This window comes from Kryptolebias marmoratus, linkage group LG1 (assembly GCF_001649575.2).
Source record: "Kryptolebias marmoratus isolate JLee-2015 linkage group LG1, ASM164957v2, whole genome shotgun sequence".
NCBI lineage: Eukaryota > Metazoa > Chordata > Actinopteri > Cyprinodontiformes > Rivulidae > Kryptolebias > Kryptolebias marmoratus.
Window position 1 is genome coordinate 19,235,635 of NC_051430.1, and position 27,824 is coordinate 19,263,458.

General features: G+C 41.5%; 5 protein-coding genes across 7 annotated transcripts in view; 2 read left to right on the forward strand and 3 right to left on the reverse strand.

The window, feature by feature from the left end:
* The window catches only part of LOC108234533 (membrane-associated phosphatidylinositol transfer protein 2), a 39,940-nt gene extending 29,335 nt beyond the window's left edge, over positions 1-10,605 (reverse strand). For 2 of the 3 annotated variants that reach the window (XM_037974679.1, XM_037974678.1), the window contains exon 1: positions 9,867-10,603. The gene's annotated coding sequence lies outside the window, so the exon portion shown is untranslated. Of the gene's footprint in view, positions 1-9,866 lie in introns of all 3 variants that reach the window. The other variant, XM_017413755.3, reaches the window with a different exon arrangement.
* A 1,784-nt stretch (positions 10,606-12,389) lies between these two features.
* lg1h12orf65 (linkage group 1 C12orf65 homolog) lies at positions 12,390-14,094 on the forward strand. Its single transcript, XM_017413738.3, has 2 exons — positions 12,390-12,813; positions 13,652-14,094. Exons 1-2 carry the CDS (start codon positions 12,535-12,537, stop codon positions 13,856-13,858), a joined length of 486 nt encoding a protein of 161 aa, XP_017269227.1. The 5' UTR covers positions 12,390-12,534; the 3' UTR covers positions 13,859-14,094.
* Positions 14,095-14,706: 612 nt separating this feature from the next.
* On the forward strand, positions 14,707-19,339 carry kmt5ab (lysine methyltransferase 5Ab). The gene is made up of 8 exons (XM_017413700.3): positions 14,707-14,861; positions 15,075-15,178; positions 17,038-17,185; positions 17,442-17,652; positions 17,745-17,832; positions 17,931-17,990; positions 18,134-18,324; positions 18,802-19,339. Exons 1-8 carry the CDS (start codon positions 14,852-14,854, stop codon positions 19,010-19,012), a joined length of 1,023 nt encoding a protein of 340 aa, XP_017269189.1. The 5' UTR covers positions 14,707-14,851; the 3' UTR covers positions 19,013-19,339.
* A 275-nt stretch (positions 19,340-19,614) lies between these two features.
* Positions 19,615-22,916, reverse strand: rilpl2 (Rab interacting lysosomal protein-like 2). Its single transcript, XM_017413705.3, has 4 exons — positions 22,426-22,916; positions 22,183-22,334; positions 20,498-20,608; positions 19,615-20,169 (listed from the first exon to the last, which is right to left on the reverse strand). Exons 1-4 carry the CDS (start codon positions 22,720-22,722, stop codon positions 20,148-20,150), a joined length of 582 nt encoding a protein of 193 aa, XP_017269194.1. The 5' UTR covers positions 22,723-22,916; the 3' UTR covers positions 19,615-20,147.
* Positions 22,917-23,326: 410 nt separating this feature from the next.
* On the reverse strand, positions 23,327-27,685 carry LOC108234472 (RILP-like protein 1). Its single transcript, XM_017413683.3, has 8 exons — positions 27,199-27,685; positions 26,535-26,688; positions 25,498-25,619; positions 25,097-25,372; positions 24,837-25,022; positions 24,283-24,446; positions 24,112-24,204; positions 23,327-23,944 (listed from the first exon to the last, which is right to left on the reverse strand). The coding sequence occupies exons 1-8, from the start codon at positions 27,475-27,477 to the stop codon at positions 23,851-23,853; spliced, it is 1,368 nt and encodes a 455-aa protein (XP_017269172.1). The 5' UTR covers positions 27,478-27,685; the 3' UTR covers positions 23,327-23,850.
* Between the last annotated feature and the right edge of the window lie 139 nt (positions 27,686-27,824).

The window sequence follows — 27,824 nt, forward strand, 5'->3', positions numbered from 1 at the left end:
AGGTTTCCTTCATGCAGTTTAGGATCGATGAAAAACAGATCCTGATACTATTAACGGCCTAACGATCTTCACAGGAATGCATATCGCCCGTCACCTTTCATGCCAGACTTTTAGACTAAGATCATCTTATGTTGAGAAATGGAGTTAATGGAGATGTAGTCTTCGCTGTTTTGGTAAAACCTTCAATATAAAAATATGTGCAATCTCATGCAATATCACGAAATGTCACACTCAGAGTATGTTATCAGATTTATGATCATTCTCTGTAAAATTGACTTGGTTACTAGCCTGTGTGTGGGTTTTAGGGTGGAGGCCATTTTGATTGGGTTTGACTCCAACACACACACAGATACGGGCAGAAACATAATCGCCCGCCTTCGCCTTTTGGTGGCGGGAGATAAATATCCAGCAGCCACTTAGAGGTAAACACAGAAGAAAACTACATTCATTCAGTTAATTGAATTAAATTGAAACTTCACTCGGTCCTGAAAGTAAAAGTGAATCTGAAAACAAGGAGAACGCGCAGCAATCAGATAACGAGTACACGACAGGAACACCGACAAACAGGGGAGGCTTGAAGTTGGAATATCTCATCTGTGCATGTTAGATAAAACCAAATTTACCCGTCGCAAGTGAAGTGTACTAATATAAAATTAATCTCTTGTTCAACTGAGTGCAGAAGGCTTTGATCAAGTCAGACAAAGAAAAAAAAAATGCCTTTGAACTTAACACAAAAGCTGCAGCTGTCTCAGCTTTTGCTTTCCTATTGTGCTTCGTCACGCTTTACTTGTTTTTTTTTTTATTATTTAAAGAAACCTGAAGCACATATTCAGCAGTTCAATGAGCAGACCTGATGCTTTAGAGGACACCGTGAATCGAGGCTAATTGATGGTCAACGACAGGAAAGCTGTTCTTGAAAAGTGAGGCTGTCTGCTGCCCTTTGCTGAAATCCCTCCCAGGGACAGCTCCGATCTTTCCAATAGAGGTTCTGTGGGAAGGTTATGAAGAGGGAGCATCTTCCCTGTCGAGGATAGCTTTTTGAACAACCTCAGTTTGAAAACACACCAGTATCACAGTGGAGCGGTGTGTTCTTGCAGTAATCTCACTCAGCACCACTAAAACGTACAGGACGTGTCAAGATGAAGTGCAATGTATTATCACAAATCAACTTTAAAATACTAACTTAATATCTGGTACCTCTTAACCCCTGATACTTCATGACCTCAAAAATTAAACTTTCCTTACACATTTGCCTACACTTTTCTAAACATGAGATGAAGAGCTGTTAATAAGATCATAGAAGAGGAGCCCAGATGTCCAAGCGAGGATTAATTACACACATGTATTATTTTTTTTTAAAACGATAAAGCTTGAAAGTTGAACAGTATCTGGAAGTATCGCCAGATGTCTCTGCATCTGTTGACAGGCATCCTGGCGGCACTTCTGGCAGGAGTATCATAATATTCCTGGTTTGTAAAATAGTCTGAGCATAATCCACTATAAAACTGCTGAGTTTGAAGTTGGTTTTAAACAGCACCAATCCACTCTGGATTTGGTCCTGGTCGGATTAGCCTTTAACTCGTCAATCTGATCAGAATTAAACTGTATCTACAAACCGAGGCGGTTCAAAGAGCTGTAAGAGGTAAGGTATTACCTGTCCATAACCATTCCCAAAAAGACCCGACTTCATAAGAGCTGAACTATCCCTTGAATCCCTTACTGTAAGGCACAAATAACGCAGCCTTCCCCAAAAGTGAACTACCCAAAGAGTGAAGCCGTCTCTTGTGCTGACCATAAAAGGCCATTTTCAAATACGATCCTGGTCCTGTGACTTTAGCTAACATTTCAGTGGCTTCTGGGGTCAGGTTTCTCAGTCTTGTGGAAAAAAAATAAAAAAAATCATGCTTTGGGATTTTTTTTTTTTTCCTCGGTTCAACATTCTTTAGACACCAGAAACATTTAGAAATTAAGCTTCCTGACATTTCCCTGTGTCTCAAACACACACACGCACACACAGACCGAGCGGTCTGAATGGATACGTGGGGCTTTGTCTGGCACGGGGAGCAGAGAACTGGCAACGCAGATAAAAGACCTTTGGAGAGGGATAGAAAAATGGAAAGAAGTGAGGGGAAGCGAAGATGGAGGGGAGTGTTACGGTCTGTAGGACTCTATTTTTAGGTTTTGGAGAAATCAGGTATCTGTGGCCAGCAAAAACAGAAAGGACAGGAAGGCATAGGTAAAGTGACATGAACAGTGTTGTTGCTTTCATTTCCCATGATCTGTGTGACTCAGAGTGCGGCAGGAGCTGCTACAAAACACAAAGACAAGGAAAAAAATAACAACACAGCGTGTTCCACATCACTGTAAAGCTATGCAGATAAGAATGAAAAGACACAAAATAAAAGCATGAATCTGGTGGACAGGTGACTGGGCGGTGCAAACAGCATTACTCATGTGGGGGGGAAAAAAGCATCTCGCAGATTCAATTAGTTTCCAACACATCGACTTTGCTTCACAGAAACAGACCTGGTTTCTGCTTCGGAGCAAAGAAGTTTCCAAGTAGACTTCCTCCTTTCACTTCATCTATAGGTTCCGTAAATATCACAAATATAGTCAAATAAAAGCCCCCTTTTCCTTAAGAAGGTAAATCAACTTGACTGTTTTTTTTTAAGAAAAGGAAAAAAAAAATGCACCTCAATGAAAAAGGACAAAGTGAAGTGTGGACGACTGCTATAAAAAGACTCCGCTTCTTCTTGGAGTCTGCCCACGCTGCCAGAGAAGCCGGTGTCCAAAGAGACGAGGGCGTGGAGCAGCACCACACAAAGCGATTGTCTTATTTCCCAGACAACGCTGCTGTAGGAGCATTAGCGATGACGTGCCATTCATCAGCTGGCTCATCAGGGATGCGCGGGGACAGGTTGTACCCCTCTTGTCCCTGTCAACAGCTCAGTGCAGGCATTAGCATCACCTGTTCGAGGGGAGCCGAGGCGGGAGGGAGGAAGGCAGAGTCGGCGGAGCTAAAAAGCTGCAGCAGAAACACGATGTTCCACCGAGCGCTTGGCTGTCGCCCAGGTGCACGGCGGAGACTCGTCTCAGGTGCTGCTGCGATGCGCCGCTCTCCGCTCAGGATTAATTAAGTGAAAAAATCACAACTTCAGATAGCAAGCCATCTCATAACGTGCCCCAGCAGTGCAGAAAGATAACATCATAAACTGGGGGCCACATTTAAATGACTGAATGTCCCCAAAGAGCTGAGAAGACTTCAGAATGTAAGGCTATTAAACAACACGACGTTATGTTAGTCAGCTACATTTGAATGTCAGATCGATCTTAAAAAGGTTTTATTATTTTGCTAACAGACAAACAGGGGTTGACTCCAACAGGTAAAGCTAAAGTTTTTAAGCGAAAATCTCCCGTAATGAAGCTCCAACTACACCGAACGATAGCCCAACATCTGTAAAACTGACTGGATGAAGCACAATCTGCTGGTGCTCAGAAGATCAGGCTCAGCTACTACCACACCAAATCTTAGGTCAAGAGCCGTTGATTTGACTGAGCTATTTTAAGGCCAGTTGCCTGTGGCTGCCATCTCGAGTAATTGTGTTGATTCCAAAAGTTAATCAGCTGTAAATGATTACTTTCTGCAAGTTTTATTAAAAAAAAAAAAAAACAGTAGTCAATGAGACAATGAGATGTTTAAGTAACAGACAGAGTCCTGCGTGCAGACACACATACACACACAGCAGGTGATAACCACCACTAACACCGATATAGCAACTTCCTGCTTCAGTCATGCTTATTAAACAAGAAAACAGTGAAATCTCCTGACAGACAATAATAACAATAATGAGACATTTTGTGTGATGATGAATATAATGCATGTGCTTTTAAACTTCTCAACAGAATATTCTTTCAGGGAAATATGTGCCAAAAAAAAAAAAAAAACCTGTTTGTGCAAATAAAAACGACGGCGCCGTCTGTTCAAGAAAGACCCCTCGCTTGACGTGAGTGTTTTTATGCAGAGGTTATCAGCTGTGAAAAACATATTCAAGCCAGCGGCAGCCTAAGAGAGCATGAAGGGTTTGTTGTGAATCTCTCTGAATACCCTTAGCACCTTTTGTTAGAGCTTATTTTACAATTTCCCTCATGACAAGCCAAGCTGTAAAATGAAGGAACGTCTCTAAAATCCGAGCAAAGCAACCACAGAGGTGGTACGGAAAGCAAGTTTATCATATAATAGTTGGACCGACTCTTCTTCAGTGTAGGTATCTAAAAGGAAAAACTACTCCAGATATCTCTAATATAATTCTAAACATCTAAAATAATGATAAATACAAACTATTTTAACAAGCACAGATGTCGTTATTCACACAGTAATGGGAATGACTAGAATCAATGTCACGAGTATCTAAAAATATATATTTTTGAATGAAAATTATGACATTATTTTAGATATACATTAGATAATGTGGATTAGCTAAGGTGGCCATCTTGAGTTGGGTTGAATACAAAGGTTAATCAGTTGCAGGTGTACATCCAGTGAGTGTTTCCTGAAAGATTCATTCAAATCCATCCAGTTCCTGGTATGATTAGCTAACAAACAGAGTTGAATCCAAAGATGTTGCTCAATCTACTAGTGCTTAGAATATACACTGAGGATCAGGCTCAGCTACTACCACACCAAACGTTGGCTCAGTATCTGTAAAACTGGCTGAGTTATAGCCATTTTTGTGTTTTTTAAGGTCAGCTGGCTGTGGAGGCCATCTTGAATCGGATTGACCCGAAAAGTTAATCAGCTGTAGATGTACACCCAGTGGTAATTTCCTGAGGGTTTCATTAAAATGCGTCTGGTGGTTCACGAGATATTTTGCTAACAGACACACAAACATGAGGTAAAGGCAGACGATAAAAATCACAAAAAAACTAATAAAAGAGCGCTACACAGAAATGAAAGCTTTTTATTTGTTGACTAGACAAAACTAGGTAAGGAACGTGAAAGAAAACCTCTCCTGTTTCAGCTGCTTCATCTGTGTCTCCTCTTGTCTGTCAGATTTATGCCTTTGTCCTGGGTCGGGACGAACGCAACCGTGTTCCACGACGGGATGAAGCAGAACATCAGCATTTCACACGCTTACAAAAACAGTCCACAGCGTGGGCCACAGACGGACCCGGGACCTCCGTCGTGGAGAAACTACACACGGTTAGCAGCAACTCCATTACTCAGCGGCTACAAGAGTGGAGGGGGACCGAGCGCACCTGGTGCTCCGCCGCTCTTCCTGTGCAAGTGAGAAACAGCTCAGAAAGCACCCATATGGAACCAAAATATGTAGCTGCATACGTCATCCGGACTTCCACCAGCAGGAAGTGCGTCTCGCCTCGTTCCCTTTGCTGAAACGCCGTTACTCAGTGGCTCGTGCGCTCCCCTGTCATGTGTGTCAGTTGCAGCGTTACGTCTTCATGCCGGCTGAGGGAGAATGAGAAGTTAAACCTGGGGGGTGGGGAGGGGGGCTGTTCCTGCGGGAGAACAGATCCGTCACATGTGCGGCGCTATGAATACTCAAACGAGGGGCTGGGACGCGCGCGCGAACGCTGCAGGCTCCTCTGGCAGGAATTTTCCACTCCGCCGTCACTCCGTCACGCAGCGTGTATTTACAGTGTTCCCCTCCTGACCGTCACACGCCTGTCAGGGCCCCTCCTGCGACCGTGCAACATTTTGGGAGAGAGGTGGGTAACTTTAGCCCTCAGAAAGGAGACCTGTGTGACACTAATGAGCAAACATTAGCACAGGATGTGCACAGTTCGAAATTATTGCTCTCGTTCGTCAGAGGGCCGGTCGCGGCGTCTCTCCACTCGACTTTTTAAAACGCAGCATCACAACTGTGTAATTCAGCAGCAAAGAAACCAGACGGCACACAGAATGGACTGATTCATAATGAAGTGTAACCTTTCTCTTCCAGTGCAACACGTGCCGAATTCATATTTGATGCTTTCTCCAGGCAGGAATCACATCCTAATTAACTTCTAACGAATAAACAGCTTTTTATTATTATTATTATTATCATTTTTTATATTTAGTATACTCCAACTCGAAGACAGAAAATAAAACACGTTGCTGCAGGTATTGCTCCTAAAAGCATTTGAAGACCCAAACGTCCAAAAATAAATAAATAAATAAATAATATGACTCATCTTTTTGACTGAAAATTAAAAAAAGGAGCACAGGCGCACACACTTCCAATACACGTTTAGAAGTGTATCACTCTGACAGGAAGAACAATTCTGCAAAAAAAATGCAATTCAGGACTTTGTGCAGGTCTTTGCTTTATGAATTCAGATTGAAATTAAAGATCTAGCATCATTGAAGGAATGCATATCACCCGCCGCCTTTCCTCCCAGGCTTTTAAACTGAGATCGTATGTTTAGAAATAACAGTTCTAACCATTTTGGACAAACCTTGAATATAATATCACTTTGCACAATCTGTTAGAGCCTATAATACATGTTGCGAACGACTGTCAGCTACTACCACGCCGAAGCTCAGCTAAATATCTGTGAAACTCACCGAGGTAGGGCCATTGCTAAGCAGGCTGAGGTCGGTTCGCCATCTTGAACTGGGCTGAGTAAAAGTGAGTCAGCTGTCTGTGTCAACTCCATGATTACCTTCTGGGAGTTTAATTAAAATCCATTGAGTGATTTATGAGCAATTTGGCTAATGGTACAAACAAACACACGAACACACACACACAGACACAGACAGACAAAAATAGAACTGCGCTGGCTTTGCGGGCGAGAGATAATATTTTACTGAACAGCAAAAACAAAACAGAGATCTTCAGCTGAGCCATGTGATTGGACAAAAGGTTCGTCTTCTTGTATTATTGCACATTTTATTATTAAAGCATGAGCATGCAAACAGTAAAATATATTTCTTCATACTTATAATGTGGGCCTAGTCAAATAGCAAAAAAAAAAAAAAAAAAAGGATTTCCAAAGAGGCAAAGAGTATTTCCCTACAGTTTCGAAGCCGCCCACAGAAGTGTTGAAATTTGCATTGTCAATAAAGCCCATCCCGTGCAGCAGACACTGCGTGTTGTGTGATAACATCTGCTTGAGGCAGAGAAGGAGATCCAACCTAACAGAAAAAAAAACAGGTCCAACACACCGCTGCATGAAACAGGAGCTGTCATGCCCACGGCGGAGAAGCGTCAACATTATCTTAAAGGTCATAACGATACCGTGACTATTAGCCTTTTAATGGTATCAGAGGAGAACTCTGACGGCTCGGCAGCAGGCAGCATTATCAGCGCGCTCCTCAAACACAGGCCTGGCATGAAGAAATGTTTGTTTAGATTAAATTAAGGAGCTGAAACGACATGGTGAAGAATATGTTTTAAGAGAAGCAAACATCGCTGTTAATAAAAAAGGCTCAACAAACAAGTAATTAGTGTCTTCGTCAGGCACACCTGTGCTTCCAAACTGACTCATTCTTAGCGTGTTCTACAAATCCTACAAATATTATAGCTTCCAGCAGGGAGGCTTCAAGTTTCAACATGTCAAAAAAGAGAAAAAAAAAATGGAGTTCACATTTGTCCGGAACCTTTTTCCTTTCATTATACGCGCCCTGCGTTTGTGTCGGCAAAGCGTTTCAGGTTACATCATGTTCTAATGACGTGGAGCTCCGACTTTGGTTTAGACAGCCGAGCTTTATCTCTGAACTACAGCCGAACAGAACGGAGTGCGGCTCTAAGATGTGCAGCGATGCCGGACGGAGAAGAGGAGGGTCTCGGTGGAATCACCCGGACAACAGACGCCACAGCCCGCCAGTCAGCGCTGCCTCCATGACTCACCCGGGCCCCGCTGAGTCAGGCCAAGGGACTCGCTCGGCTGCAGGAACGCCACACTGAAACCCAACCTGCATTCAGATACGCGCGAAGGCGACGTCTGGAATGCAGGTTCTTCCAGGAAAGCCTCGGGGAAGTTTGTCACACTTTCTCCCCGCTTCCTTTTTCTAAGCAAACCGGCAGACGGGAATCAGGTTTTTGTTTTATTTTGTTGGCCGTCGTTCGCAGCAGGGTCTTACATAGAAGTCAAGTCCCACTTCTGTGCGTCTCTGGGAGCAGCGTGAGCCACGACAGGAAGACGGAGACGTGTAGCTTGAGAATTAGCTCGGTGCCTCGGGCTGTGACGTATCACTGCAATCTGTTTGAACAGATATATGAACAGGTTTGCTGAAGTCAGGCTCCAAAGTCCACGCAGTCAGGGATTACTGTGCCGTATATCCTCCAAAGAGAAAGCGGCACAGACGACCACAGAGGCAGGAAAACTCGAAACGGACAAAAATGATCCGAGTTAAAGGCCCAACATTCCCTGAAGGAATGCCTATCGCCCACCACCTCTCATGGCACCGTTTTAAACCGAGCTCATCTTACGTTTGAGACATCCCAAACTTACAGCCGTTCTGATCAAAGCTTGAAAATCACATTATGCACAATCTCATGCAACACTTCGATTGATCTGTTAGCGCTTGAAGCATGTGATCTGAATGACTCTCAGCTACTACCACACCAAATTTTAGCTCAACGTCTGTGAAGTTCCCTGAGCTATAAGCACTTCTGTGCAGGCTAAGAGCAACTGGATGTGGCGGCCATTTTGAATAAGAATGCCTCCGAAAGTGAACGAGTTGTGGACGTGCATCCAATGATTACCTCTTGGAGAGTTTTGTTGAACCCAGATCAGTGGCTTATGAGATATTTTGCTAACAGAGAAACAGGACTGACTCCAACAGTTTATGCTGTACTTTTTAGGGCAAAGATGTTGTTCTAAGTGCGTGTTGGAGAAAAACTTTAACTCAATATTTGCAAAATTAACTGAACTACAGCCGCTTTGTGCTTTCTGAGGCCTGTTGGCTGCGGCGGCCATCTTGAATGTGGCTAGCTCCAGAAGTTAATCACTCTTAGAGGGACATCCAATGATGGTTTCCTGGAAGATTCGTTCAAATCTGTCCAGTGGTGCCTGAGATATTTTGCTAACAGACAGGCAGAGTTGAATCCAAATAGTTAGTGGCAACATTTTAAATAAAGATCTTGCGCAATCTACTCAGAATAGATGTTGAAAATCAGGTCCGGCTACTCTACCACGCCCCATTTTGACTGTACATTTGTGAAATTAACTGCATTATGGCCATGTTTGTGTTTGTTAGGACCGCTTAGCTGTGGCGGCCATCTTGGATGGGGTTGGCTCCAAAAGTTAAGCAGTTGCAGGTGCGCATCTCGTGATCACTGACTGAAAGTTGCACGAAAATCGGTTCAGTGATTCTAGAGATAGATTTTTTAGAAAAAAAACAAACCACAAGTATGCACAGTTCGTGTCTTGTTCCTGTTTTGCGCGCGCGCGCGTGTGTGTATGTGTGTGTGTGTGTGTGTGTGGAGGGGGGCCTTGATGCTTCAACACATCTGGATGGTTTTGCTGTTTCACAATCCGACCGTGATCATATGTGTGATAAGGAAAACAGAGCCTGCAGTCAGCCGCGCCAGCCGGAACATTTCAGCAGCTATTACAGCCTGTAAGCAGCAACAGGGCCATCATCATCATCACCATCACCACAACCACCATCATCATCATCATCATCATCATTACGGATGGCATCAGTCAGAGCTGGAAAAATATGCAGCACAGCCTAAACGCAAAGTAAACACGGCTTGGCCGGGCGGGTATCGGACGCGGGGTTTGTTAAATAAGATCGATCTAACGTGGCGTTCCGTCTCCGGGAGAGATGAACTGGAGTAAACCCGCCGCCCGTTAGTTACCTAGCAACATGGCAGCACGGTAACGACAACCCGACGGCCGCCAAACGTTCAAGAACATACCTGAAGCCGATGCGCCTCCTTCCGCGCCGACGCCTCCCAGAGATCCAAAGTTCAGCCGGCAGCCTTCCTCTCCGCCCGATTTTTTAAAATTTTTATTTATTTTTTTATTTTATGTCGCTGCTCCTCCGGCTGACGCGGACTTCCTTCAGCGTGAGGCAGCCGCCGACTCGACGATGAGCAGGAGGATGTCTGGAGACGACATCGCCGGCAGCTGAACTGAGACGGAGCGCGTCGGAAGTCGGCGACCGGTCTGGTTTCCTTTACGTCGCCGTTTGCTCGTTTGGCCCCTCGGCAGAGGGAGGGGAGCGGCTGCGGCGTGTAAAGATGACACGCAGAACCACATTTCCAGCCCCGGGAGTGAGTTACGCGGAAATCAGCCCACCGTGTTTACAAAATCCGGCCACATCGCTGCGCCGGGGAGAGAGAGAGAGAGAGAGAGAGAGAGAGAGAGAGAGAGCGCAGCAACACGCTGGATTTCCTCAATCGTCAGAAAAGGCCAAAGTAGCTATGGAAACGTTAAAATGTCCTTGAATATCCAGGCTGCGCTCGTGCTGAGTTAGGCTCGTCTTGTGGCGGAAGCAGAATTCAACAACGGTGGGTTCAGTCCGGCCGCTGCTATCCGAATCCAGAGAAGCGGGAAGGACGATGAGAAGACAGATGAGGATCTCCGACCATCGTAACTTGTCAGTCCTCTCTCAAAGTCTGAAGCACTGCAAGACTTCAGTCCCCCCAAGCACGACAAAAACACACACCGCTGACAACCTATGAGCGCAAAACTTCCGGTACCAATTTCAAAATAAAAGCATAGCTCCTCTCTACGAAGTTCGCAAAGTGGTCGCCTCTTTCCCAAACTCTCATATTTTACTTTCACAACCAGACATGTTTAAGTCCTTGCTATAGTCACACGCAAACGTGTCGTATTGTGGTTAAAACAAAAAGAGTTCGCACCATTTTGTCTTTTTCTTTTGAAGGAATGCTCGCTCAATTTCCGGTGTTTCTTCTTCTGTGTGCAAACTTGACAACAAACATTCGTCCGGTCGTTTTTGTGCTTGACTGCCCCCTGCTGGCAAACCAGCAGAAACCGGTTGAACGAGTGGTTACGCATTTCTGCAGACACTAAGTTAAAAAAACAATTTACACAGGACTCAATGTCCTCACAGAGAAAGATAAAAAAAAACACTCATATTTAATATAACAAGATTTTAACAATTAACTGTTTTCATCTACCTGATAGATAGATTAAAAGAATTACAAGGTAAAATGAGAGTGGGTGTTAAAAAATTAGGTTCACATAATTAAAAATAAAAGTTACCCACAATATTGGGTTTGACACAGGACATCAGAGACAGATTATCTTCTCTCCGACTTACTAGTTATAGTTATTGTCGGTGTGGTGAATAGGAAGCATTACTCCACAGTTCTTATGCTTCATGAGTGGGAAAAGTGGTTAGAACCTTTGTTCTAATAACTGGGTTTGAAGTCTTGGACAGACATCAATGAGCTGAGTTTATTTAATCTTAAGTCTTTCAAAGACTACATTATGAATGTCTCATTAGGCATTTGGAGCTGCTTGACAATGTTAAAGAATGCTTTGCATACACCACAAATGACACAATGGAAACACAACCCAAATGAGTTAGTGACATTCATTTAACTTGAATTGTTGAGTCTTCAGCTACAAGGGGCCAATATTAGGCTAATATGTGTAAAATTGCATCATATATCTATATATCAAATCAACCAAAAAAAAAAAAAATTGGCATAAAAGCAATATTTCTCAACTTCAACTTAAACATGGCTGTGTAGTTGGGGTTAGTGGCGGGAGATGCGGTGATCAGCTTTGGTTTGTATTTAACTACAAGCAAACCAACCGCAAACTGTTTTATTCATGTTCAAATGCAAAAATCCATTTTTCCCATAGAAAAAACTGTATTAACTATCTTGAGTGTTTGTGCTTCACTGAATAAAATGTATTTTTTTAACACAAAATTTATCGAAGGGTTTTGAAAAAACCATAATTTGTCCACATGATTAAAGCTACCCAACAATTTATAAAACCACAGCTGCAACAATTACTTAAAGCTTAACCGAAATCAAATCTCAAAACAATAAAAAAAATCAATTAAATAAAGTAATAGGGTGGCAGAATATTTTTAGGAACTAATTTGCAAAATGTTTATTTATTTTTCTTTTTACATAATTGTTTTGTCATTGAGGTTCTTTAAACAGATTATTTGGCAAAATAAACATTTTTTATTAGGTAACTAACTTTTGAAGTGCATTCTTGCAGTGTATTTATAGATAATGTGATATTTGAGAAAGCATTTACAGCAATCATTAATACCCATAAATATATTAAATCTCTCAGAACAATATCACAATGTTATTTGCAACAAATACAAAACAAAAAAACGCTAGTTGTTTTTCTTTTACTTTGATGTATTGACAGATTTAAAACACGGGGTGACGCTGTAGAGTCTACATGGTTTCTATTGTAGCCACGAAGAAATAAATCAAGCCTGCTGATTGGACGACTGTTTCCGAAAGTCTGAGTACATAAATAAAAGCTATGTGACCGCGAGGCGGCGATACCGTGGAAGGAAATGTCAAACATCGAGTATTTTTTGTACACAAATGTACTTATTTGTTGGTATTAACTCGTAATGTAATGTCACCGCTCGTCCTGTTTGCCAGCCGTGTGCTGAGTGTGTCCAGGCGGCTCGTACGGACAGCTGCTTCCGGCCTCTCTCCGCTGCTAACACCGACCCCACCGGGACTCCCCTGGGTTCTGGCTGCTGGGAAAAAGAACCTGACGGATCTCCCGGTCCTGAACGAGGATGAGCTTGAAGAGCAGTTCGTGCGAGGATCTGGACCCGGAGGCCAGGCCACCAATAAAACCAGCAACTGTGTGGTCCTCAAACACATCCCCACAGGGATTGTAGTGAAGGTAAACAGACAGTTAATCAATCACCGGAAATTTATAGTATTTAGAAACAAACTCTCATAAAGTCACAATGTTTGTCTTGCTGTCCAAAATTTCATCTGAATAGTTTGAGGACTTTGTCTTGTCTTAAAAGTCGAGTCTCACAGTAAAAGCTGGACAACCTTGTGGTTAATTTTTCTCAGTTTCTTTTAATAAAAGTGACCTATTCAATTCTGTATAATTTTATCAAACGACTGATTAGTGGTTTTGAATAGATTTTTTATAATGGAGTTCTCTGTGCAGGAAAAATCTAATAATTTTAATTTTATTATTATATCAGTATTATAAAAGTAGCACCATACTGATGCAGGTATCAGACTGACGGCTGAAGGTTTTCATTATGCATTAATCTGCTGTTTGTTTTATTAATTATTAATTAGTTGTTATTGCTTTGTTAACACGACTAATCAAAGCGTTTTATCATGCCCCACACAAAAGTACAAAATGAGGAAAATTGTTACAATGAAAATCAACAAATTCACACTTTTTGATTATTGAAATTAGCACAGACTTAATCATGAAATCTTTTTGTTTTCTCCCCTAATTATGCCATACATCATTTCTTCTACTAAAGACAAAGTAATCTGTGACGAAGTATTAAACTATATGTAATAGTTCATTTTTGTTATAACACTATTTTGTGTAATTACTAGAAACTAGAAATAACTTCAATGTTTTTATATTTATATTTTACTGGTGTGACATTATTTTTGTTTCACCCCGTTTAAGTGTTCAGTTAATAGTACTGTGTGATTTATGACTCATGTTCCCACTTCTTTTTTTTCTCCTGTTTCCTCTCCAGTGCCATCAGACCAGATCTGTGGATATAAACCGGAAGCGAGCCCGAGAAATAATGCGGGAGAAGCTCGATGTTGAATATAAAGGAGAGCTCAGTGAAATTCTTGTAAGAAAGAAAGAATCCGTGTTAAGGAAGCAAGAAAAAAGAAGAAAGGTGAATGAACATCTGGAGAGAAAAAGACTGTTTAAAGAAACTCTGAGTGAAGAATAATGACCTGAAAATGATGCTATTGAAGGGTTTTGGGCAGTAAATAAAATGGGAAAGAAAGTACATGAAAGACCTTTTTATGCCCAGTAACCTAATAAAAACTTGTCAGTTCAATCACCCTTTTTATAGCATCATTCATACATAGTTGTGCAAACTGTGTATCTTTCTGTGCTTATGGAATATTTTCTGAAGTTGATTTATACAATTGCATATTTAAATAAAATTATTCTCAATCTCTTTTGTGCCTAATTTGTAAATATTTGTGTGTCTGTTTTCATTTTTTACCTGCATTTTAACCCAGAACATTGTGCCACATTTTGATTTGACCTGGGGTCGTTTTTTAGCAGAAGTTATACTCTTCGGTATCACTAGATGTCAGCAAAAGCCTTCAACATAGTCAGCTGTTCTTTACTCTCACTTATAGGATTAAAAATACTTTTGCTTCAGGCTATAGGTCTCAGAAGTGGCATAAAAGGGCAGTTTTACTCACCATATCTTGGTTAAAACTAATTAACTGCAATAATCTTATTATTTTTGGGTTCTAAAACAACCTCTTAAAATACTTACATTTTTTTCATTTGCTCTGTTTATCAGTTTAATTTCTGTGATAATGGCACCTTGTTGACTAAGAGTTATTTAATTATTTATTGGGTTTATGTAACTGAGAACTAGTTATCCTTTGCAGCATGAACTCAACTAGTATTCAAATGTTTTTGGTGAATCACGTGTCCCAAGGATTGCTGCGTGACAACCAGAGCCGCGGCCAATCAGAAAGCGGGTCTCACGCTCGCGCTCCGCCCCTGTAGAAAAACCAGCCAATGAGAAGCTTCGTACCGTTTTTAAATCCACCACGCTCTCGTAGTGGAAGTTGACGTCGTAGTAGTCTGATATTTATCGATGTAAAAATTAAATTAAACAGACTGAAAAACCCGTGAACTCTCCGGACAACATTTAAAGGACACAACTTCCTCTTCGAGCTGAATTCGACAAGCTGAAATGGCGAAAGGTTGACTTATTTTGAAGTTGTTGCTTTAGTTTTGTGTTAAACAGGCTGCAGAAAGTTTACTCACAGCTAATGCTACTTTGCTTAAATTTAATAAATTTTAGTCTTTTTTTTACCAGTAAAATAATAGTAATGATAAAAAGTCGACGATATATGCTTTAATGTATCATAACTTGTGGAGCAGAGCCTATATTTATTTATTTTCGTGTTTTAAAGGGAAGAAAACTGCGCTGAAAAACAACAAGAAGTCTGAGAACAGTGTTGGACAAATAGACCCCTCACAAACTGAGACAAAGGAAAACAAACCAGCAGCTAACAAGGTATGTCAGGTTTACACCTCTGTTTGCCAGCTTAGAAACAAAGATGGACATTTTAAACATTTATGTTTACATTATTGTTACTATCTTTTGGTTTAATGCACATTTTCATCTTAAATAAACTAAAAACTACATTTTATGCATACTAAAGACAGAAACCTAACCCCAGGTAATATTATCTCTTTGTGTCAGGGTTTTAAATAATAAATAAATGACAAATGAAATGAAAGTAAGGAGGTTTTGTTGTGTTTATGAGCAGGAAGTCAAGATTAGAAAATGTAATTTTACATTTATTTGGCTGTAGTCAAGGACATAAACATACTTTTTATTGATATATGGTACAGTGCACATCTTGAGAGTCACCTCATTTATTTTAAATACATAATAGCAATAATACCTTTTATTTAATCAGGTTAGTCAGTTGAGAACAAATTCTCTTTTTTAATAACCAAACAAAAAGTAAAAGATGAGACTGTTGACGTCTGATGAACGACCACAGGAAGTGCGTGCTTTGTGGTTACGTACAATGTAGCTGCTGGAAGAGGACAAACATTAAGTAATGAACAGAGGCAGGATGTTTTTTTTATAAATGAACATTAATCTGTGTGTTTGTCTGTGAGAGTGAAGAGAAGACCTCCAGGTAATACGGAGTGCTGAAGGGAACAACGGTGGCAAATCGAATGACGGCATGATGAAGGGAGTCCAGTTTGTGGAGGGGGGTTCTGGAAGCGGATCTGTAAATTACATCACTGTAGTTAACGATTGGGAGGACTGTCCTTTTAACCAAAAGATGTTTTAGCAGAGCGAGTTAGTGGAGATTTGTTTCGAAAGCGAAATCCTACTCTGGGTTCAACTTTAGAGTGCAAAGTGTTTATGAGTTTCAAAGCAAAGCGGTGAGTCGAGCCAAATCCCAAGATGTTTGCACCAGTTGACAAACGGAATCTCTGAACCATCCAAGGAGAGGATTTTCTGGGGGCGGTCAGTATGACGGAGATTTAAATTTCTCTTGAAATGATCCAGACCTCTTTGATTTCATCCGTCTGTCCATTATTCAGTCTGTCACTCACACATAGTGACAATTAAAATAACCTAACATGCATGTTCTTGGTCTGAGAGGGAGCCAGAGTACCTGGGGAGAACATACAAACTGCACACAGAAAAGGCCTCAGCCAGGTTTTGAACCTGCAACTTTCTTGCCACGATGTGACAATCTGTTTTTGTCCTGGGCCATAGTTCTTCAGGTTTTTTTTTTATCTCTTCCAATATTTTTCTTTGGACACTGGCTGCATTTTTAGTCAGTTTTAATTCAGTCATTTTCAGTCCAATACTTCACTATTTTCAGTTTACTGAAATCTAACCTTTTGAATCATTCAGACATAAGAAGCTCCTAAACTCAAGGGATGAACTTGTGTTCTGTCAGCTCATTGGCAAATTGGCAAAAAAAGAAGAATCTATTTTAAAACTTATCTTTAGGACTATGTTAGTAGCAGCTTGTCACAAAGTTTGACAGATAAATTATAACGTTTTGGCATCAACAATGTGATTCTTAAAGAGCTGAAAACCTGACACACAGTCAGTGATCAACTGAAGGACGAAGCATCTCTTAGGCTCTGTGTCAGGCCCTTGCTGCATTTTTTTAAAAAAAAGCATTTTGAAATACTTTAAGAAAGCCTTTGCTTGGAAAAAAAAAAGTATGAAGCAACTGGGAGTGCTTTAAAACTTTCACACGGTACTGTACTGTCCAATATTAGATTCCGTCTACCAGAGATGATGCAAACATTAACCAACAGTGTTTGCAGTCCTGTTAGGATTTTGTTTTCCTTTTTTTGTGACTATTTCTGTCACAATTCCCTTCCTTGCAGGACCGTGTAGGTAAAGTTCAGTCAACCCTCCAGAGTTTTCGGACTCCAAGAAAGTCTAGATCTCCATTAAGTGACAATTCAAGCATGCTGATCCAGGAGGGAAAGGATTTGGACGCATCCAATCCAGACTTGTCAAAGCTGAAGCCAGGTAAGCATTAAATATGCTGACTTGAACTGACTCAGGTTCAGCATTTCTGCTACATAGAATCTTGCCACTATTTTGTTGCTGACCTCTTTTTAACCATATAGTCAGCAGATCTACAGAAACATTCAAGCAGAATGGTAGCAGTGTTCACTGACCCATCTTATGACACAATTTAACAGCAATTTTGAAAGGGTCTCACTTTCCTAATTAGGGCTAAAGCTTCCAAACAGGCTAATTTTTTGCTTCTGTCTCATTTTAGACATGCCTGGCAAAATTAAATCTGACAGCTGTGAGTCGAAAGAACAGCCCACCGAAGTGTCCCGTCAGAGTAACGGGACGAGAAAGCAAGCCTCTGATCAGCCTAAGCAACAAGGATCCTCCACGCAGTCAAATGTGAAATCTGCTGCAAACGCTCAGCTTCCAGCGTCCAAACCTCAGAGTAAAACTGGTCAAAAGACCAGAGCAAAGAAGTGAGTTTACCGAGCCAGCATGTTAGAAATACTTGGCAATAAACTTGGATTTATCACAGCCAGTTGCACAATCACAATGTCTGCCTTTTCAGGAAGGAGAACAAAGCTCTTCAAAACAGAAAGGTCACCGACTATTTTCCCATCAGACGGAGCGGCAGAAAAACAAAAACTGAGCTAAAGGTTTGTATGAGTTTCTTAGGAGTCTAACGAACAGTTACAGTGTAAAAGCAGTCATATCCATCCTTATGTCTCTGAATAAAACCAATTACTGTCACCAGAGTGAAGAGGACAAACTCTTTGATGATCTGATAAAAAATGGGACTGAAAAGGGAATGCAGGTATCATTTCAAGGATTTCATTTGTTGTAACAATTAATGTGTGGAGGTCACTTAGAGGCGCTGCTGAGTTGTTTGTTGCAAAGTAGGTATTTATCCAGTGATCGTCTCTTTGCCAGATGAGTTAAACGTTTCAATGTCAACAGGTCAAACACATAGAGGGAAAAGGAAGAGGAGTGTTTGCTGTTACGGGTTTCAAAAAGGGAGATTTTGTCGTCGAGTACCACGGTGACCTGCTGGACCTGACAGAGGCTAAAAGAAGAGAGGCGGAGTATTCGAAGGATCCTGAAACGGGCTGTTACATGTACTACTTCCAGTATCAATCCAAAACTTACTGGTAAGTCCCTGAGTGTCATCAGTCTGCAGTACGGGGACAAGTGTATGAAAGTGTACTCAAACCGTACGATCCACACACAGACCAAGTTTTCTTAAATGTTCCTCAGAAGTGTTTAGCATCTAACAAAATGATATCAAAGACAGTCTCATACAGGTTTGAGATTATTAAAAAGAGCAAGAGGTTTTTATCTTTTTTCTTGTGGTTAACTCACAAGGTTTTGTCATTTTTCAATTAATATCTCTGGCTCTGTCAGTTTATTTTTTTATTTTTTTGGTTTATTTGTGTCAGCATTGATATAAAAACAGAGAAGCATCTTTAATGTTGCTACCATGACATCAATCAGTTTCTCTTATTTTTGCAAAGAAATAAAAGGCTTGGTGGCAAGGGAAACAAGTTTATAAATAACTGCTTAATAGCCCTGAATAAAAGTAGAACCTTTACCGTGAATAGTGACGGTGTTTTCTTTACGCCTCACAGCGTCGATGCTACGAAGGAAACGGGCCGACTCGGAAGGCTCCTAAACCACAGTAAAAGTGGAAACTGCCAGACGAGGCTCCATGCCATCGATGGGACGCCTCATCTCGTCCTGGTGGCCTCCAGAGACATCGATGCAGAGGAGGAGCTGCTGTACGACTACGGCGATCGGAGCAAAGACTCGATCTCTGCGCACCCGTGGCTCAAACACTGAAACCCCGATCACATTTAACATAGACGTCTGTGGGAGCGGTACATAAAACAAAGGAACCGCCTTAAAAAAAGCTGGTTATATGAAGCATGAACTCGTTTGTTTTAAGTGAAGGTTAAAACTTCATCTGGTTTAGAGTGTTTTAGCAAAACGTGTTTTTTATTGTGCTTTTATTTTTTTTCTAATTTAATTGTAGCAGATGTGTGAAAGCTTGATTAGGATTTTTTTTCTCTTCAGGTATTGCTTTACTTCTTGGTGTAATGAATTAATTCCTGGATGTTGTGAAACTACTTGAGCTGTATATTGAGGAATAAAACATGTTAATTTCTATCCCAGCTGTGATATGGTCAGCATGTAAGACCTAAACATTAGATGCTCTGGGAAAACACTTTACTTATTGATTAAGCTGGGATTGTTATGATGGCCAGTAAAAAAATATACGTACGTGGAGAAGTGGAGGGGTAAACGTCAAACATGCAACAGATATTAAAACTGATGTCATTTTGAATTATCTAACGGTGTGTGATCAATATCAAACCAATATTTGGTTTTATATTGTGACATAATAGAGCAATGTTAAATAAAATACAAAGTTTAAACAAAACAGCAGTTCATGGTATTTATTTTCATTTTACACATTACAGCATATGCAAACTTGATTGTAGGCATCTGTCGCTTGATTTTTCTTTTTTATGACACTTAAAAAAATAGTACCCTTGAAATATTTTTTCCTAGAAATAAGTAAAAACAAGTGTTATCCTGACATCCTGTGTAGATGGTGCTTTGTTTTTTTAAAATGTGACTGATAAAGGACCTCCTAATGTTGGTTTATGCCTTCATTTTGATTTCTAAAAAGAAAAGATATTTAAAAATAATCTCTTTTTGAGTGAGTGCCTTCATCATCACTGAGATAATACTTTTCCAGTTACCTTGAGCTAAATTATTTTCATACTGCAACTCCAATACTAAAAACAAACTTAGGTTAAAATTGCCCGTACAAAATATTGTTAGAATAGCCGAAAAAAAAAAAGGCATGTAAAAATAAAACATAATCAGTACAAAAGTGGTTAAATTGTGCGGACAAATCCAGTTTGCCTCCTGCGTGGTCCATTCTTGTGAAAAGTTTTTTTTTTCCTCCTCATTTTCGCCTGAACGAAAACCTGTGAACAGAAAAAGGTCCAGAGTTGAAGCCTGTTCGGAGAACTGAGTCACTGCATATTTAGAATCCCTGACAGCAGCAGTTTGGAGGATAAACACAGTTTTCAGCCTCTTTTTTTTTTTCCCCCTCCTTGACTCGCTCCTCACACAAACATCCTCGGCAGCAGCGTGACTTCATCGGGTCATCAGTCTGGCATTAGTGGACTGGAGCGGCGCTGTGAGAGCAGTCTGAACAGGCTTTCTACGTCACGTGGCAGCCGATTCAAAACGTAAAAGACATTAAACCTGCCTATTTTACCTGTGACGTTAACAACTGCAACTGTTACTTACAGTTTTCCTATGGTTGTCTTCTCGTTTATTGTGGCTGGACTGTCCTCTGTAGCTGCTGGTGGATTCAGATCCACTTCCACCAGGGCTGTCTCCGACTGAGGCAGAATCCCACTGCAGAATTAAAGTAGTCACTGAGAACATGTCATCGAACAGACTGGTTAGAGGAACATTCGAACATATTCAGTCTTCGGTTTTGACAATAACTGCTCAAACGGGTGCGTTGGATGTCAGAACTGCATTTGACGAAGCAGCGCCAGAACAAAAGTGGTAAAGTGGTAACTTATAACAAATTAAACAGATATAAGGAAAAACAACCTGTGCAGAACAGTGTGAGCACATAATACAGGTCTGTATATATTCTACAGTAGCAGTGGTTTTACACAATGACCTCTCAAATAGGTCTTATTTATAATTTCACTACAAGACAAGCTGTACAATTAATGATCAAGATTTTTAGATTCGTATTTCCATGAGTTTCTAGCTACTCATCACAATGCATTACCATACACCCATGTGCTAGTTTCATGGAAATCTTGTTCAAAACTAATATTTTTCACGTTTATTGACGGTGGTGTTTCAGGACAGTGTGTAAGTGTTTAAGCAGACCTAATGACCCCTACTCTTGCTGCTTAAAGGAAACATTGCTTATAAACCAATTAGTAGACTCAACAATTATTACTTTCACTTGTTTACAACTACAGTCTTCATATCAGATTAACAGTTAGGGTCAAAATATAATATCAGATTAATCATTTTTAATTTAAATTTTACATCTGGAGATCATCTGAAGAACCACCATCTTGGTGTTTGGGAGCCATTGCTATGAGTTACAGACAGGGGCTGTATTGCTTTTACTTCATAACAAGGCGCTCCTACTGTAAATAAGTAAGAGCTTATAAACACAATTGAACCAGCTTTGTTGAGGGTTTTCTTTGGGCTTCTTTACCTGCAGATTCAGGGGACTGCTGTCTTGGTGCTGTTAGACTTTAGTGCTGCTTTTAACACTTTAGATCAGCGTCATCTTATCTCTAGTGTTGGCTTCCTGTCCGTTACAGGACTGATTTAAAGATTTTACTGTTAGTTTTTAAAGCTCTCGTTGGTCTGGATCAATCTAATATCCAGGACCTTTTAAAACACCATTCGTCATCTACACACATTTACAATTACTTACCTTAAACATGTGGCGTGTTTTGGTGGGAAATCTGATATGTTCATTATGTTCCAGCGTGAATAAAATACGGGTTTATGAGATTTGCAAATCACTGCATTCTGTTTTGTATATATTTTACACGACGACCTATTTTGGAATCGAGGTTGTAGAACACTGAACTATTTTGGTGTGAGTGAGAGCGTGAATGAGTGTTTGTCTCTATGTGTCCCTGTGATGGACTTGCGACCTGTCCGGGGTGTCCCCCGCCTCCCACACAGTGACTGCTGGAGATAGGCACCAGCTCTCCATGAAATAGGAGGCGGGTACAGAAAATGGATGGATGTTTCAAGGTCTAAACCTACAAATAGAGGTGATTACGCTTTTGCAGTCGCTGCTCTTGATGCTCTCTCCATAAAAGATCTGCTCAGACTTTAGACAACTTTAAAGCGGTCTCAAACACTCACTGGACTCAAGCAGAGTTTGTTTAATTGGAGCAGCTTAGAGTGCAGATAATGCATTATTGCTGCCTGGTTACCTCTTATACAGCTGAAGCTCCTCCTGGGCCACCATGAGCTGGGCCTTCAGCTGGTTCCTCTCCTGCAGGACCTCCTTCAGCTCCTGCATGGTGAAGCGCGGTCTGTTGGGGTCCGTCAGGTCCACCACCAGCTGGTTGGGTCCTCCTGCTGGCTACAGGTGGCAGGCAAAGGTCTCAGACATGGCCACCTCCTCCTCCAACACACAGCTCCAACCTACAGGGAGGACGGGGCCAAAAACTCACCCTGCTCTGTCCCGAGGAGGACCCCTCCTTCACCACCCTGTCCAGCTCACTCTTCAGGTTGTCCCGCTCCATTTTCAGCTCCTCCAGGGACAAGTTGTATTTGTTGACCAGGGTTTCGAACATCTCCAGGACCCGGACTATCCTGAACTGCAAGTCCGACACTTCTTCCCCCGTGCTGCTGATCTTCAACAGATCCCGACCGATCACGTAGGAAATGTCATAAACATCTTCGACCGTGAGCTCGAAGGCGTCCTTCTCAAAAGCCAGAGCAGGCGACGAATCTTCACCAAACTCCATGGCGGAACCGTGTGGATCCTTAAAATAACTAAATAAAGTTGTTCCTTTTCCCTCCCGTGCTGATTTATTACGTTTTTAACAACGCTTTCTATCTTCTTTTGACTTCGGCTCTGGTATTTTTCTGGTCGAAGGTAACCAACTTCCAGCAGAGCGGCACTTCCTCCATCCCTCACCCTCCAATGGTGTGACTCGCAGGGCAGCAGAGGAGGGCAAAGTATCCTAGGCGACAGGTAAACGCAAAGATCGTCTGTGAGTGAAGATGCCTCATCGCACGGCTCAGACCGTTTTCACCATAGACATAAAGCAGTTTTTCCGAAAAAGGAAGCGAGCCATTTTAAACACGAGTGAAGCTCTTCTCATTCATCTGTTCCTCCCTCTGTCTATCTAGACGTCTCAAATAACTCTTGTCAAGGAGTCAGGTGAGGAAGCACGTGATTTCTTGTCTATGATTTTTATTGTAAATTTTTTTTATAATCAGAGTGAAATCATCTTAAAAACATTTTCAACACTAAATAACAGCCTTCTCACTGCTGTTAAAAAAGATAAAAACCTTAATTTTGTTCTGATAACTAAGACTTGTCATGTTAATATTATTGCAAGAAAACAATAGTAGTAAAAAACTTTATTTTATTCAGAACAAACATTTTACAGGTTCAAGAGCATATATATATATGACATATTTGTAACTGATTGAAAACGCACAGGTGACTTTGTCATAGTTTTGGCAAAATAATCCACCACCTCAACACTTTTTCAACTTTCAGAAGATAATTTCATTATCATCAGTCACCTGATTTGTCCGATTAACTTATCCTGAAGCACATTATGCCATTATCAATAGACTGCGAAGGAGCTTGAAAACGAAAAAAGGTGACTCAGATTATATTTTGAGAAGTTCTCAGTTGTCACATGTTTCACCTGTTAAAGTTTATTTAAAGCTCTTGCCAAGCTAGCCCCCCAAAAACCCTAAAATGCATCATAAAGTTGACATTGGTGATGATAACATGAGTCACTCGTTTTGGTTATTAACTGTATAAACAGCGGAAATAAGACTGCCCTTAAACCAGCTGCTGTAAACATGTGGTGGCAAAATGTCTCGAGATGACACCCTACAAAAACAATCTGAGATCATACAAACGACATAAGTCTTCTGATGGGCAATAATGTTGGATCGTCTGTGATCAAACCAGCTGCTACCATTGGCATTATGGCAGTGAAGATCCTGTCCAGAGGAAAATGGGCAAAATGAAAGGAAAGTGTATGTCATTGGAAATCATGACTGAATTTTATTTGTTACAAATAATCTTGTCAAATGATTTCTTGAATTTTACAAGTAAAAGAATGGAAGTGATCAAACAATTAAGTGTACGAGAGAAAGTCATTACTCACAATCGCCTTATTCCTGATTCTGGCTGATCAGAAGTCGGTTGTGATGAAGGAGGAGTGCAAACGGGGGGACTGATGTCATCCTCGAACTCCTCACTGAAGCAACAAGGTGAGATAAGCAGCGTTAAAGCCTTGTAAAACACTGACCCCTAGAGTTTGTGAGCCAAATTCTACCTTTTATAATATGCCAGCTCCTCCTGGAGTGTGAAAACCTGGGCTTTGAGTTCATTCCTCTCCTGCAGGACATCCCTCAGCTCCTGCAGGGTGAATCGAGGTTTATCGGACTCCTGCTCTGAGCTGTCCGACTCGTCCTCTTGGTCCGGATCAGCCGATTCCCTCTGCGGTGAAAACACACATTCAGCCTCCTTTTTTTCTGCACACCAAGGACAACCAAGAGCCAGCCAACTAAACAGAAGCAATAATCATCTGGTTGTGTTGATTAGGAGAAATGATGTGCTGTGACAACACTGCATAAAATCCTTTATGTATTGTAAACTGTGAGGCAGAGCACTGTTTTGAAAAGGTCTCCAACAACTGCAGAGCTGTGATGGTAAAGACAGGAATGGCAGTAAGAAAAAGATGCAAACGATGCATGAAAAGGTTCTGTGTACAAGGTGTTGTCATTCAGACACAGCAAATGACAAAGTGGTGATGTCTGATTACTGTAAATAGTCTTAGACAGTATTATATACAGTAATGCTAAATAGGAGACTATAAGCTGTTTTTACCTGCAAACGTGCCACCAAGTTCTCGTCACAGTTCCCCTCACTCTCTTTGTTTGCAGAGTTTGTCAGAAGAGAAAGACTTCTGTCGCACTCGAAGCACTTTGCCACGAAGCCAGGATCCCCTCTGCATTCCACCCACACCGACTTTGGTTTGACAGAGTCAGGAAGTGATGTTGCTGTGGACTGGGTCTGGAACAAAGAGAACCCAGTTAGGAACCGTAAAGACGTAGTTTTAACCTGAACGCAGCAGTCCAGTCTCTTACTGTGACCGGCGTGGATGTTGGCAATGACGTTCCAGATCTTGAAAGCGTAAAGTCCTCGATCACGGCAACTTTTCTTTCCAGTTCCTTCTCCCGGAGCTCCTTCCTTAGCCTCGTGGCCTCCATCTGCAGAGCTCCGTACTCCTGCTGCCGTGCTTGTGCTGCAGCCTCCAGCTCAGCTCTCTGCTGAATCAGTGTTTTACCTTGAGCCTCCATCACTCCGATCCTGTGAAGGAGGTCCTGGTTGATTCTCATGAGCCGATGCTGCTGCATCTGGAGCTGTTTTTTTTTTTTTTTTTTTAAAAGGATATGATTTACAATGAAACTAATTCGGGACAAAGGTGGCATTTTTGGAGACTGCACATCATCACAGGGGCTGTGACGCAGATGGGTTAAACTCTTACCGCTTCAACATCCTCGTTTCTTAGTGCCAACTCGTGGTCTTTAGCTCTGATTTCATCTCTCTGTTTATCCACTGTGTCTTTCAGCTTCTTTGTCACTTGGCAAATGTCTTTTTCCGACATTCCTGCAAATAATGAAACAATAAGCACGGGTAATATTTGCAATAATGGGATAAAGCACTATAAAAGAGATGCAAAATGAGAATAAATCTGTGCAAAAAGTTCTAGTATGCAAACTTGTTGCATTCCATGCTGCATCTATAACCAAATCATGCTGTGACCATTTATTGTGGCAAACAAGTGATTAAGTCAGGGAGCGTCTTTGCTGCAACCCTGACATTAAGTACAGCTGCAGTCACCAGGAGTTTCGCACAAGAGATGTATTTTGGTCCGCTTTAAAAATAGTCTCCCTTACACGCTCCCGACTCCGTCTCTTCTCGACCTACTTTCTGATCAGCTTACAAGCGTGCTTCTTTATTTGTACATACATTTACAGCACAGGTCCACCTACATGTGCTTGATATTTCTGCGTAACAAACAGCAGATGTGCCAAGTTAAAACAAACTTTGTGTCAAGCCAGAAACTGTACAACCTGACATGAAGGAGGATGAGTTTTCACAGATAACTAAACAATGAATTTTCAGTTCACCTGTTGATTTGGCTTTCATATTAGTCATGATAAAGGTTTTCTTCATTCGTCACAGGTGCATTTCAGTAACATCTCACCTAATACTCACGTTGAAACACTTATCTGTGTATCTGTACATACATGTGTTTTATTTGGCAAGATGAGATGATTACAAAGTTAAAACCCTCTATCCTAATACAAACTATTAAACTAAATTAGATTATTCCTAAAGAGGAGGCTGAGAGTGAGGAAAGGAAAGTGACTTTCTGTCTTTAAAACAACAAAATAGAGGATTTCTTCTTACAGCATAATTGGTTTCATTGTTTTTGATTTTTACAACGAACTGGTGAAAACAGGCAGCATCAAATCTGCTTTGACAGTCCGAGCAACGTCTCTGCAGCAGACTACCCACCCTCGTGTTTTTGCTGTGGGTCCTCCTCTGTGATGGGAGACTCTTTCAGCGAAAGACTCACTGACAGCCTCTTGTTCTCGGCCTGAAGCTGAGCGATTTGAGACAGCAGGTCCTGGACTTCTCCCCTCCAAACATCCTCCACCTGCTCCAACTCCTGAGCACAAACAGGGACAACGTCAACACAGGCAAGTGCTTTTTCAAAGATAATACAGCTTATTTGGATCAGATTGGGAAAAACCATGAGGGTGTGGTGTTTCTGTTGCCTTTGACAGATAAAATTAAACCGTCAAGCTAAGACTAGAACTGGACAACTTTGCATAATGATCCTATATTGTTGTTTTTATGGTTTAAATGAGCCAGAAACTAGAAATATAGTAACTGGTTAAAACAGAGGTTTCCCAGAAAATGCATCAGTGACAGTTAAGGTAAAAATGGGTGATTTTGAAGACAGTTTATCCCTGCAGTTTTCAAACCTTTGCTTGTTGCATTTAGTGAGAAAAGATACCATTATTTTTATTAATTACCTTGAAGTTGCAAAACACACTGAACAGCTGCACATACAAGCTTAAAGACAAGTTCACACTACAGATAAAGTGCCAGCAGGTGTTAAAGACACAGATAAAGCAAACAGGCTGTCGGGCCGATAAAGAGGTGATTTATTGACCTTCTCATGCTTCCTTTCCTGCTCGTATCTATCGCTCCTCTCCCGCCGCAGCCTGTCCACCTCCCGCCGCAGCTCCTCGGCCTCTTGCGCGGCGGGTGCACGGCTCACCAGCACCTCCAGCACCTCCAGCACCCGCACCACCCGGGGTACCACCCCGACCAGACACTCGCACCCAAACCGGTCGATGACCCGCTCAAACTCCTGCCCGAGCCCCGCCGCGACGTCGTACACGTCCATGACGGTGAGCTCCGCCGCGGGTCTGTCTAGAGCCGCCGACATAACGCAGATTTCTGTCCGTCCCGTGCTTTTTATTCACACGTTTAGCATCCAACATGTCTCCGCTGCCTCTCACTCCGGACAGGGTGACATTTGTCGAGGATTAAACGGTTTACGGAAGCTAACTCGGCTGTCTTTTTCGGGGGGTGAACAACTTGTTTAAGTTTGTTGACGGTTTAAACTTCACCAACGTTTGCGGTTGGACGTAACGTTACCTCAGATGCTGCGTTCACTACCACACATAAACTCGGAAATTTGAACTCAAAGTGTTATCGCATCTTATGATCAGCGGTCAGTAAAAAGTTCAATTAACTTTAATGCCTTGTTTTATTTTTAAAACCACTGCCAAA

What these genes read in the sequence shown, in the direction of transcription:
- lg1h12orf65 (XM_017413738.3), top strand. Translation starts at nt 12,535, where the DNA reads ATGTCACCGCTCGTCCTGTTTGCCAGCCGTGTGCTGAGTGTGTCCAGG. An exon ending in CCACAGGGATTGTAGTGAAG is followed by an intron (nt 12,814 to 13,651) that starts GTAAACAGACAG and finishes TTTCCTCTCCAG; the next exon opens with TGCCATCAGACCAGATCTGT.
- kmt5ab (XM_017413700.3), top strand. An exon ending in GGACTGAAAAGGGAATGCAG is followed by an intron (nt 17,991 to 18,133) that starts GTATCATTTCAA and finishes CAATGTCAACAG; the next exon opens with GTCAAACACATAGAGGGAAA. An exon ending in TATCAATCCAAAACTTACTG is followed by an intron (nt 18,325 to 18,801) that starts GTAAGTCCCTGA and finishes TACGCCTCACAG; the next exon opens with CGTCGATGCTACGAAGGAAA.
- rilpl2 (XM_017413705.3), bottom strand. Translation starts at nt 22,722, where the DNA reads ATGGAGTTTGGTGAAGATTCGTCGCCTGCTCTGGCTTTTGAGAAGGAC. An exon ending in GAGCTTCAGCTGTATAAGAG is followed by an intron (nt 20,609 to 22,182) that starts GTAACCAGGCAG and finishes TTAATTCTGCAG; the next exon opens with TGGGATTCTGCCTCAGTCGG. An exon ending in AAGACAACCATAGGAAAACT is followed by an intron (nt 20,170 to 20,497) that starts GTAAGTAACAGT and finishes TTCTGTTCACAG; the next exon opens with GTTTTCGTTCAGGCGAAAAT.
- LOC108234472 (XM_017413683.3), bottom strand. Translation starts at nt 27,477, where the DNA reads ATGTCGGCGGCTCTAGACAGACCCGCGGCGGAGCTCACCGTCATGGAC. An exon ending in AGGAAAGGAAGCATGAGAAG is followed by an intron (nt 26,689 to 27,198) that starts GTCAATAAATCA and finishes GTTTGTGCTCAG; the next exon opens with GAGTTGGAGCAGGTGGAGGA. An exon ending in CAACATCCACGCCGGTCACA is followed by an intron (nt 25,023 to 25,096) that starts GTAAGAGACTGG and finishes TCTTTGTTCCAG; the next exon opens with ACCCAGTCCACAGCAACATC.